Here is a 12,986-nt window from a genome sequence, read left to right on the forward strand (position 1 = left end):
ATGCAGGGGAACCGGGTTCGCGCCCAGGTCTGGGAGGATCCCGCATGCCGCGGAGCGGCTGGGCCCGTGAGCCATGGCCGCTGGGCCTGTGCGTCCGGAGCCTGTGCTCCGCAACGGGAGAGGCCACAACAGAGGGAGGCCCGCATACCACAAAAAAAAAAAAAAAAAGAAAAGCTAGCCTACCAAAGAAACCTCTTGAACTTAAAACATAATACAAAGATAATACAAACGAATAGTTTAGTTCCTAATCACTATGAATAAAAAGTATTTTTGTCATTTCTTCCTGTCTTTTTTAGGGTTTAATTTGCTGGCTTTTTGCTAAGTTTTTGAAATGAATATTTGGCTCTGTTTTTTCAGTCGTTTTTTAAAACTACAAATTTTTCTTTAAGCCTGGCTTTAGCCAAATTCTGTAAGGTCTGATATGTTGATATTTTAAAATTTCTATTTTGATACATTAACTTTTACCTGTGATTTATTTAGAAGTATATTTCTTAATTTATGAAAGTGAGGACTTTACGTATCTTTGTTACTTCATTGTGATCAGAAAAATACATGGTTCTATCCTTTGAAATATGTTGACTTAACCAACCATTTGTTGGGTTGTAAATTATTATGAACGTTTCATATGTGATTGGAAAGAGTTTATATTCTGCGTTAGTTTGGTGACTTGTTACCTATATTTAGTTAAGTTTGCTGATCATTTTGTTCACCTCTTCTGTTCTGAGTTTTTTTTCTGGTGTGCTTTTTCTCTCTCTCACTGAGAGTTGTGTGTTCAAATCTCCCATTGTGCTTGTAGATTGTCTTTTTCTCCATGAGTTATATTAATTTTTGCTTTATATATTTTGGTGCTATATTATTAGATAAATGTAATTTTATAACTTTCTGATGAATTCACTGTTTTATCGTTTTATTTCTAGCGATGTCTTTTGCCTTTAAGTCTACCTTATCTGATATTAATAGCTATACCAGCTTTAATTTACATGATCTTCTTCTGTCTTTATTACACTTTCTATATCCTTAAACAGCATATAGTTGAGGTTTTAAATCCAGTTTGTCAATTTTTATATTTTACCTAGAGTACTTAGCCCAATACATCTAACATTTGATAGAGTTAATAAAGTATATTGATTTTATATTTATCATCTTATTAAGTTCTTCTTATTCTGTTTCTTTTTCTCTCCTTTCTAACCATCTTTTGGATTATTTGAATTTTTTCTCCTTTCATGAGCTTGGAAGTTTAGTACTTTTCTGCTTACTTTTAGTGGTTAGAGAGTTTTAACATGGATCTTTTTTTTTTTTTTTTTTTTTTTCCTTTTTCTCCATCCTCTCACCCAGTATTTCTCCTCCCAGTCCTTATCACCTCCTCTCACATCAGCCCCCACTAGAAAATGAGGACTTGATTTCTCTGTTCCCTGCAATGCCTGTGGCAGTGCTTTGCACATTAGACACCCCAAACAAGGATTTGTGCAAGAATAAATGGATGGGTGGGCAACTGCTCTGTGTAAGTGCCCACCCCTTCCTGATAGATGCCTTTTAAATCCTCACAAAAGCTGAGAGGGGCTGAGGGGGTTAGGAAAGTTGTCAGAGGGCGGGCAGCTGTCCTTAAGTGGTGGAGCTGCATCTGGAGCCTGCCTCTTCCCCTCTCCCTCTACGGATTCCATAATGACATGGCTCCTGCCCTCAAATCTTATGAGAGACAGAAACTAATGCAGAAATTAAAAAACAGTGCCTGGCAAATAACAGGCGCCAATAAACAACGTTTCGTTGTTGAAGGAGCGAAGCCCTAACAGCGGTGTGCAGACATTTCTGTGGGGCCCAAAGGAGACACCTAAGTGTGTTGGATGAGGGGTGAGGAAGGGGCTGTAAAAGACTTCAAGAGGGGGACACTAGAGGGGTACACTTGAGGGGGACCTTGAAAGGTAGGTCCTTGCCAGGGGTGCGGGAACAGCACGGAGGGATGTAAAGAAAGCAATCTGAGAAAATGGAGGACCTTTAAAAGCCACGATAGGGAATACCCTTAGTGTTAAACCTCCCCCAGGCACCCCCAGGGCTCCAGCACGAGATCAGCAGACAGTGCTGGGGCCTGACAGGCTACAGAGCTGGCAGCAGGTTGGGGGACTACGCCGCACAACGACTGCACCCTGCCTCCCCCCGCTCTGCTCAACCCAGACCACCGCTCCTTGGCCCTCCGACTGGGCCTAACGTGGATCTTTGAACTATGACTGTCTACTGTTACCTTCTTTCCAGGCAATGTAAAGACCAAAGAATACATAAACAACATTTAACCAATTCTCAATTTATATACCATTGTTCTCGTTAATTTTCTGTTTTAAACCCCATAATAGCTTTTTTAAAAAAGCAGTCAGTATATATTTAAGTTTACCCACATTCTTAGCTTTTGTTGTGTTTCATTTTTTCCTGCACCTCTGACCTTTATTTGGGATCATTTCTTCCAGCCTGAAGAATACCTTTTAGAATTTCCTTCAGTATGATTCTGTTACTGAGACATTCCATTTTTGCTTTTCTGAAAATATCTTTATCTCATCTTCATTCTTGAAGGTGACATACTGAATGAGGAATTCTTCGTCGTGATTTTATTAATACTTTGAAGATATTAGTCCCTTGTCTTGGCTTTTATTGTTTCTGTTTAAAAGTCAGGTACTAGCCTAAATTTTTCATGTGTCTTTCGTTTTCATCAGTTTTATTATGATGTGGCTAGGTTTGTTTTCTTTTTATTTATTCTGCCTATATGTTTTTTTTCAGTTTTTCAGTGTTATGAGCCACTATTTCTTCTCAGGGATATTAGTTAAGCCTATGATAGACCTTCTTACTCTATCACTGTGTCTTTTCTTCTTTTCTGTATTTTTTACCTATTGAGTCTCCATGGTTCATTGTAGATTGTTTCTTCTGATCTGTGTTCTGGTTCATTAATTTTCTCCTCAGTTGTTTGCAACTGTAGAAATAATTTGACGTCAAGGTTGGTGTTTTCTTCCTCCAGAGAGAATTTATATGTACATCTACCAGGAGTCTGAGTGAACTAGCAATATAGAGTCACCTTATTCCACATGTGGAATTTAGAGAATCTGGAGGTGATATGCCAGTAATGGGGAGGCCCTGTTTACTTCTCGTTTATCCTTACTGCTATGGTAGTTTTTCAGGATTTCACCCCACAATAAGGGTATTATGGTAGTTTTTCAGGATTTCACCCCACAATAAGGCTATTACCCAGTGTCCATCTCCCTCGCCCCATGGAAATCCTTGGTAGGCCTGAACTCCCAATGCCTGGACCCCTAAGCTTTGAGGGGCCACTAAGAGCTGCATAACTTTTCAGCTGCCTCCTCCAGGATCCACAAATGACCCCACGGGGAAGAAAGTACTAGGCATAGTGTCCACCTCCTTGGGTTTTTGTCCTCTCTTGTATCCTGGCTTAGTAATGCATTTCTTGTTTATTAGCTTAAGTATGGTTAATGCATTAAGTATTTACTGTTAAATGGCAGTCTTCATTGTAGCAATGTAGACAAACACTTTGCATTTATGATGTATGGAAACATTAATTTGGAATTAATGCTGTATTAAAATGTTACTCCCTTATTTAGTACATGTTCAGTATTATTTTTCCTTTAAGGTCTCTGTCTTGATAGAAATCTCATTTTTAACTTTCATTTATTTCAAAATCTCTTTTCCTGAAAGTAGGAAACACGGTGCATATAGAAGTAAAAGAAAACCCTGAAGAGGAAGAGGAGGAAGAGGAGGAGGAGGAGGATGACGAAGAGAGTGAAGAAGAAGAGGAAGAAGAAGGAGACAGTGAAGGCAGTGAAGGCGATGAAGAAGATGAAAAGGGGTCAGATGAGAAGGATGCGGGGAAAACATTAGATAAAAAGCCAAGTAAAGAAGTGAGCTCAGAATCTGAGTATGACTCTGATGATGATCGAACTAAAGAAGAACGGGCTTACGACAAAGCAAAACGGAGGATCGAGGTATTTATTTTTCCTCTTCTCTTTCCTCCTTTCCTCCCCACTCCTCTGTGATCATTAAAACTATACAACTAAAGGCTTTTATTGTGGAGCACTTTTAAAAATACAGTCTCGGAGTGGTATCTTTGTCCAGTTTTTGTGGAGACATCATAGATCTTTAACAGTGGTCTAACCCAAGGACCTCACTCTTACCTAAGACAGAATGGTGACTGCTTCATCATTTTTTTCTTTTTTCCTCCAAATTTTTTTTTTTTTTTTTTGCGGTACGCAGGCCTCTCACCGCTGTGGGCTGTGGCCTCTCCCATTGTGGAGCACAGGCTCTGGACGCGCAGGCTCAGCGGCCATGGCTCACGGGCCCAGCCGCTCCGCGGCATGTGGGATCTTCCCGGACCGGGGCACAAACCCGCGTCCCCTGCATCGGCAGGCGGACCCTCAACCACTGCGCCACCAGGGAAGCCCTCCTCTAAATTTTAATGTGCTCTTTGAGTGACGGTTTATCGGTATACAGAGGTATTCTGAGCTTATGCCCTCTAGTTGAATTTTTGCCTTATGTATTTAGGTTAGTCATTCTGAGGTATCTGATCCCTTTAGTTGTTTAAATCTGGTGGGTTAATGAGGCTTCTATCAATATTTAGTCAAGTTCACATACCTAGCCGGCTTACTGTTTGGCCTACTTAATGAGGTAGACTTCTACTACTACTTCTACTAGGCTTCAAGAGAAAGTTTTCTTTTAGTTATGTCAGCTTAGCATAAATAATACACTAAAAACTACTTTAGTTTGCTTTGAGGATGCTAAACTATTTTAAAGCTAAAAACTGTTCTTAGCTTTCCTTTTCCTAATCTTTTCATATGTAATTCTAGTTTTTAATTTTTGTCTTAATACCTGTATATCAGTATTTGCCTTTTCCTTCTGTAAAGTCTAGATAGGAGTAGATTTTCTGAATCTCTAAAGGACTAACAAAGTCTATTATTGTAAACTGGGGTTTCTCAACCCCAGCACTGTTGACGTTTTGGGGTTGAATAATCCTCTGCTGCGGGGGACTGTCCTCTTCATTTTAGGATGTTGAGCAGTAAATCTGGCCTCTACCCACTAGATCCCCTCCCTTCTCCTGCATGTGTCTCTGCTTCTTCCCCACAGCACCTACTCAGGCCAACTCCCTTGTTGTATACCTGTGTGTAAGAGAGACAGTTTGTGTACTGTGTTTGATGATTTAAAAACAAACAGAATGGGTGTAATCAGAAAGTTAAAGTTCCCCCATTATCTCACTCCCCAGTGAGATAACAAGAACTACCCTTGTTAATGAATCTGTTTATAAGCCTCATGTTAAAAAAAATTCATTAAAAATTAGATAATAAATTTTGTGGATGCATATTTTTTTCCACGTAACAATATGCTATGGGCCTCTTTAGCTCAACAGTTTTTAAACAGCTTGGTTGAGATATGATTTACATACCATAAAATTGACCCATTTTAAGTGTACAATTCAGTGACATTTTGTAAATTTACAGAGTTGTGCAACCATCACCACAACTCAACTTTAGAATATTTTCATCACCCCAGACAAATGCCTTGTGCCAGTTTGCAGTCATTCCCCATTCCTAGCCCCATGCAACTACTAATCTGTTTCTCTGTCTCTAGAGAGCTGTCTTCTCTGGAAACTTCATTATAAATGCAATCATATAATATGTAGTCTTTTGTGTCTGGCTTATTTCACTTAAGCCTATTCATCTGTGTTGTTGCTCTATCAGTACTTTGTTCCTTTTTACTGACAAATAGTGTTTTGTTGCATAAATATACCACATTTTATTACTGTCCATTCACCAGTTGAAGGACATTTGAGTTTCCACTTTTTTGGCTATTATGAGTAGTACTGTTATAAACATTCTCATATGAATCTTTGCATGGAAACGTTTTTATTTCTTTTGGATATGTTCCTAGGAGTGAAATTACTGAATCATACGGTAAATTTGTGTTTAACTTTTTCAGAAACTACTAAACTATTTTTCAGAGTGTCTCTGCAACTGAAGATTTTTATCAGTTGAGGGTTCTAGTTTCTCTACATCCTCACTAATACTTGTTACTGTCTGATTTTCCATTATAACCGTTCTAAAGGATGTGAAGTAGTATATCTTATTGCAGTTTTAATTTGCATTTCCATGATGTTGAGCATTTCTTCGTATGTTTATTGGTCATTCCTATACTCTTCATTGTTGGAACATCTATTCAAATTTTTGTCCATTTTTAAATTTTGGAATTTGTCTTTTTATTATTGAGTTGTAAGAGTTCCTTTCATTTTTTAATAGTTTCTTTTGAAGTGCATAAATTTTAAATTTTGGTAACATCCAGTTTATTAAATTTTTCTTTTACTAGAGCATGCCTCTGGTGTTGTATTGAAGAAATCTTTGCCTAACCCAAGATCATGAATATTTTGCCCTGTGTTTTCTTCTTAAAAATGTATACTTTTTGTTCTTGTATCTTTAACTCTCTGTTAAGATAATTTTTTTGTATGGTGTGATGTAAGGGACTAACATCATTTTTTAATGAATTTAACCAGCATCATTTGTTTAAAAGACTAATCTTCCCCCATTGTGTTGCCTTGTCATTTTTGACAAATCAAGTGATCAGAAATGTGAGAGTTTATTTTTTGACTTTTGAGTTCTGTTTCATTCATTTGTATATCTGTTCTTATACTGTTTTTGATTACTATAGTTTTATGGTAAGTTTTGAAATTGGGAAATATAAGTCTTCCAACATTATTCTTGCTTTTCCAGATAGTTTTGACTATCCTAGGTCACTTGCTTTTCCATACAGATTTTAGGGTCAGCAGTTTCTGCAAAAAGTCTACTCAGACTTTGATAGAGATTACATTGAATCTGTAGATCAATTTTATGGAGAATTACCATCTTATTAATATTAAATCGTCCAATCCATGGAAATAGGCTGTCTCTCCATTTATTTATGTCTCTTAAAATTTCATCCAGCAGTGTTTTGTAGTTTTCAGAGTATAGGATTTATGATTCTTTTCTTAAATTTATTGCCAAGTATATTTATTGTTTTTGATGCGCTAGTGAATGGAGTCACTTTATTTAATCTTCCATTGTTAGTATAAAGGTGCAGTTAATATTACAGATTGATCTTGTATCCTGCAACTATACTGAAATTTTTTTATTCCAGTAATTTTTTGTGGATTGCTTAGGACTCTGTAATCAGTGTCATGTCATCTATCAAAGACAATTTAATTCTTCCTTTCCAATCTTACTGCTGGTTATTTCTCTTTTTTTGCCCTATTTCCCTGGCTAGACCAATACATTGTTGAATAGAAGTGGTAAGAACAGACATACTTGCCGTGTTCCCAGTATTTGGGGGGAAAATGTTCAGATTTTCACCATTAGCTATGATATTAGCAGTTGGTTTTTCATAGATGTCCTTTGTCAGTTTGATGAAATTCCTTTCTTTTCCTAGTTTGTGGTGAGTTTCTGTTGGTGAGTGGATGGTAGATGCTTTTTGTATATTTATTGAGATGGGTTTTTCCCTTTTTGTATTAATATATGATGTATTATGTTAATTGGTATTCAACCAGCCTTGCATTCCTGGAATAAATCCCACTTGATCATGGTATATAATCCCCTTTATATGGTACTGGATGTTGTTTGTAATATTTTGTTGAGGAATTTGTGATCTATACCTATGAGGATATGGATCAGTAACTTTCTTAAGACGTGTTTCTCTGGCTTTGATTTCAGATTAATAACCTCATAGTTTGGAAGTGTTCCATCCTTCTCTACTTTCTGCAAGAGTTTGTGAAGGATTATATTATTTCCTGTTTTGAATGTTTGTTGGGATTCATCAGTAAAGCATTTTTGGGGGGAGGATTTTAAAATTACTAATTCAGTTTATTGTATTGTCATTTTCTTTTTCATCTTGAGTCATCAGTAATTTTTGAGTTTCTAATTACTGTTTTTCATCTAAGTTGTGAGCATAAGTTGTTAATAGCATCCTTTTACAGTTCTTTAAGTTTCTGTAAGGTCAGTAGTGGTGTCTCCTCTTTTGATTCTAATTTTGGTGATCTTTGTCTCCCCCTTTTTTTTTTCTTGGTCTGTCTGGCTAAAGGTTTTCCATCTTTTTGAGCATCTCAAACCAACTTTTGGTTTCATTGATTATTCTTTATTTTTGTTCTCTTTTTAGTTGATTTTTTATTCTGTTCTTTATTATTTTCTTTTTGTTTGGGTTTAGTTTCCTCTTCTTTTGCTAATTTCTTAAGGTGACAACTTAGATAATTGATTTGAGACCATTCTTTTTTTCTCTACATCATATAGGCATTTATAATTACAGATTTCCCTCTAAGGTACTGCTTTAGCTGCATCCCACAAATTTTGAGTTTTTTTGGTTTTCATTCAACTGAGATTTTCTAATCTCACTTTTACTGTTTCTTCTTTGATCATGCATTATTTAGAAGTGTATTGTTATAATTTACAAATATTTGTGGATATTCCTTATTTTTCTTCTGTTAATTCTAAATTCTGACCATTGTGGTCAGAGAACATACTTTGTATAGTTTCTGTCATTTTAAAATAATTGACCTGTTTTATCTTCTAGCATATGGTCTCTTCTGGAGAATGTTTCTTGTGTACTTAGGAAGAATGTGGATTCTGCTGTTGGTGGGTCTGGTGTTAGTTAGGTCGGTTTTGTTGATACTTCTGTTCACATTTTCTATACATTTACTCATTTTATGTATAGTTTTTCTATCCATTATTGAGAGTGGGCTATTGAAGTTCCCAAATTTATTGTTGAATTTTATTTCTCCCCTCAATGTTCTCAGTTTTTTCTTTATATATTTTGGGTCTCTGTTAGGTTTGTATGTGGTTATACTTGTTATATCTTCTTGAGGATATAGATATGTGTCTCTTGTTTCTAATAACATTTTTTTTTCTATTATTAACATAGCCATGAATCTCTCTTATAGTTATCATTTGCGTGGTATGTCTTTTTCAGTCTTAATGCTTTCAGTTTATGTCTGTGTCTTTGACTCTAAAGTGTCTCTTGCTGACAGCATGTTCTTTAATCTTGCTATTTTATCCAGTCACACAATGTGCCTTTAAGAGCATTTAATTGATTCTCATTTAAAGTTATGGGGAATTCCCCACCGGTCCAGTGGTTAGGACTCTGCACTTTCACTACTGAGGGCCTGGGTTAAATCCCTGGTTGGGGGACTAAGATCCCACAAGCCACTTGGTGCGGCAAAAAAAAAAAAAAAAGAAAAAGGAAAAAAGAAAAAAAGTTGTCATAGATGTGATTGAATTTTCTTCTCTCATTTTGCTATTTGTTTTCTACATATTGCATGTCTCTTGTGTCTTTCTCTTTTTTTATTTTCTTCATGGTTACTCTAGGCATTACAATATGTATCTTAACTTATTATTTTCTATTAGTAGCTTAATTCTAGTTAAAAAAAGATTTTGTTCCAATATAGATCCATTTCTTTCTTCTTCCTTTATGCTATTATTGTTACATATATTATGTATTATTGTTACATATATTATGTTTATAAATGTTACAAACCCAGTAAAACAGTGGTGCTTTTAATGTCTTATTTGATCTTCTATCTTTTAAAGGAATTCAGAGAAGAAAGGAGAAAAATATATTGATAGCTTTTAATATTAGCCTAAATATTAACGTTTCTAGTATTCCTTATTTCTTCCTATGAATTTGAGTTTCTGCTGGTGTCATTTCTTTTCTACAGTATAGCTCCAGTACCTCCTTCACCTTGCCTTTGTTCTGTCTTTGTAATATTTGTTACATCTTTATCTGTTACAAGATCAAGCATACAACTTGAGAATTATTTTTGAAGTTATCTTTTAAATCAGCCTTTAAGAGAATAGAAAAAGGTAATTTTTACCGTCTTTTATATTTACCTATATAATCATCTTTTACCATCAGCCTTTTTTTCTTCATGTGGCTTTTAGTTACCATCTGGTGTCACTTCATTTCACCCTGATAACTTTCTGTGATATTTTCTCATCATGCTAATCTTCTAGCAGTGAATTCTCTTAGTCTTTTTAAGTTTGGGAATTTTTTATTTTACCTTCATTTTTAAAGATAATATTGCTGCATGCAGAATTCTTGCATGACAATTTTTTTCTCTTGTTTAGTCCTTTGAATATGTTACTTCATTGCCTCTGGCCTCCATTGCTTATGATTAAAATTAAGCTGTTACTCTTATTTGGGTTCCCTTCTACACAGTGAGTGATTTTTCTCTTGCTGTCAAGATTTTCTTTTTAATCTTGGCTTTTAACAATTTAACTAGGGTGTTGTGTCTTGGTGTGGCTATCTTTTGTATTTATCCTGCTTGGAGTTTATTGAGTTCTTTAGATGTGTAAATTGATGTTTTTTTGTCAAATTTTGAACATTTTCTGCCATTATTTCTTCAAATACTCTTTCTGCCTGTTTCTCTGTCTCCTCTCCTTCTGGAACTCCACTGGTGCACTTGAGGGTATCCTGCAGATCTCTCAGGGCTCTGTCCATTTTTCTTCATTCCTGTTTAATTTCTATTAATCTATCTTTAAGTTCTTTGATTCTTTCTTCTGCCAGGTGATAGCTACTGTTTAGCCCCTTCAGTGAATTTTTTAATTTGTTACTGAACTTTTTAACTCCAAAATGTTCAAGTTTTTTTTTTTAATAATAATTTTTTTTCTATTTATCGATGTCCTCTTTTGATGAGTCATCATCACACTTTTCTTTCAACACAGTTCCCTGGTTTTGAGTCTTTGTCTGATAAGTCCAAAATCTGGGTCTCTCAGAGGTAGTTTCTGTTGACCACTCTGAATTCTGTTGGCTCCTACAAATGTGGTAGTTTGGGTTGTTTTTTGTTTTCGTTTTTTGTTTTTTTTGCCTAGTGAATCAGGTGGACTAATTCTGTTATGTCTTTGGCTTCTATTGTATGCAACTGCCTCTTCTCAGTTTTGTTTTCTTTGTTTTTGTTTGTTTGTTTTTGTTTTTTAAGTTCTTGTTTTTATTTTTAAGCCTGGCTTCCTAGGGCTTGCCCTGGGTCAGTGTCTTAGTGTCAGCTGTGGTTTGTCAGTGGTTGTGCTCAAACACTTCGAGCCAGTAAGGCTTCCACCATTTGCCAGTGGATCTGGTAGTTTTCTAGTCCCCAGTGGTTTTCACAAGGCCTCTCATTGAGCCAGGAATGAGTAACTCACCAAGGACCTCTTTGGTCTCTTCTGACAACCTTGTAAGGGGCACAGCCTTCTGGACCACCGGAGATTAGTAGTATCTTATCAAAGCCTGGTTTGTCAGTCTTGTTCCACAGACCTCCCTGTTAAATGTCTGACTGATCTTCCTGGTTACCTCTTGTCTCACCAATATCAAGACCTTAGTCTAGTTGTGATTTTAGTTTTATCTGTTTGTTTGCCATTGGGGTCACTCCTGGTTTTGGCAGTGTCCTGCAGTGTGAAATCCCCTGTCCCTCTGTCATATCACTTCTGCCCCATGGAGCTGTGGGAGTGAGAGGAGTGTGAGGGAGCAACTCCAGTCTGAAACTCCACAGTTGCTCTTACTGATGGTCAGTAGATTTTCTTGAATTAAATGTTTCTCAATTTGTTATATGCTGTTGGCCAATTTCTAGAGTCCTTACGTGGCTGTTTCGGCTATTTTGTCTAGTTTTATCTTTTCTTTTTAGGGAGAGGACTTGCTGAGCCTCCTCATTCCATCATTTAAGAAGTGCTGCCTCACAACACCTTTTAACAGCTCCATATTGTATTCCATTTTATAGAAGGATCCTGATTTAACTTTGTATCCGTCTGCTTGGGCTGCCACAACAAAATACTGCAAAAATACTGCAAACTGGGAGGCTTAAACTACAGAAATTTATTTTCTGACAGTTTTTGAGGATAGAAGTTCAAGATTCAAGAGCTAGCAGGGCTGTTTTCTGGTGAGGACTCTTTTCCTTACTTGCAGGTGACTACCTTATTACTGAGTCCTGACATGGCCTTTCCCCTGTAAGTGCTGAGAAAGATTTTTTATTTTCTCTTATAAGGACACCAGCTCTATTGGATTAGGGCCCCACCCTTAGGAGCTCATTTAACCTTTCCATTATGTCCTTAAAGGCCTTATCTCCAAATAAGTCACATTGGGGGTTTGGACTTCAGTGTATAAATTTGGAAGAGATACATTTCAGTCCATAACACACTTCACGGTTCTGAAACCTTGCTATATACTATAATTTTCTGACATTCACCACAGACTTCCTAAGTAAGACTCTCCATTGTGGATAGGATACCTATATGATGCTATGCAACCAGATACGTTTCAGCCCTGGGGTTTAGGTAACACTCATTAAGAAATCCTCCACTAAAGAAGATTAAGTGGTTACTGATTCTTGCTATTATAAATACTCCAGTGAGCAAACTGTTGTACACCTGCGTCTCTGTATACTTGTCTGCTTCAGAGCAAATACTTAGAGGTAGAATTTCTGAGTCATGGTCTATATATACTACATTGCCCTCCAGAAAATTTCAGCACTTCATCAAGTATGGGAGAGAAAGGCAGTTTTCAACCATATCAAGTTCTAACTAAGGTCCCATTTGCTTTTGAGTCGTACATGTTGTGAAGCTGTTGTGTACTACTCTTCGCTAGTAAATACTTGGCGTGTCTCATTTTTGACATTCCAAAATGTCTTTTCATTGCAGTTTCTATAGAAAGAATCAGTGTCTAGTGGTAGAAATGAAAGAGTTCTTAGAAAAACGGTTCTTTAGGTGGAAAATAGTGATAGTTTTGTAAATGACATTGCTTCAGACTTTTTGTGAAAGTGTTATTTCATTTGAATGCCAGCTTTACTGTACTTCAAAGGCTGTCATTTAAAAGAGAAACTGCCAGCTTGTGTTTTGTTTGGTTCTCAGAAAGCTGAAGTATTTAGAAGTAAATGATACAGTAAATACATTGTAGTTCAAGGACAGGCTTTCTCATGCTTAATGGTTACTTAGGAAGGTAGGAAGTGTCATTTGGATGTGTTAGGC

At 36.4% G+C, this 12,986-nt stretch overlaps 1 protein-coding gene across 9 annotated transcripts in view; it reads left to right on the plus strand.

The window, feature by feature from the left end:
- Positions 1-12,986, plus strand: part of EIF5B (eukaryotic translation initiation factor 5B) — a 70,415-nt gene that overhangs the window by 37,409 nt on the left and 20,020 nt on the right. For 8 of the 9 annotated variants that reach the window (XM_028497106.1, XM_024129788.2, XM_007118521.4 and 5 more), the window contains one exon: positions 3,691-3,977. In XM_028497106.1, the coding sequence (XP_028352907.1) occupies positions 3,691-3,977 (287 nt within the window). The remainder of the gene's footprint in view (positions 1-3,690; positions 3,978-12,986) is intronic. The other variant, XM_028497107.1, reaches the window with a different exon arrangement.

Source organism: Physeter macrocephalus, chromosome 12, assembly GCF_002837175.3.
Source record: "Physeter macrocephalus isolate SW-GA chromosome 12, ASM283717v5, whole genome shotgun sequence".
NCBI classification, from domain to species: Eukaryota; Metazoa; Chordata; class Mammalia; order Artiodactyla; family Physeteridae; genus Physeter; species Physeter macrocephalus.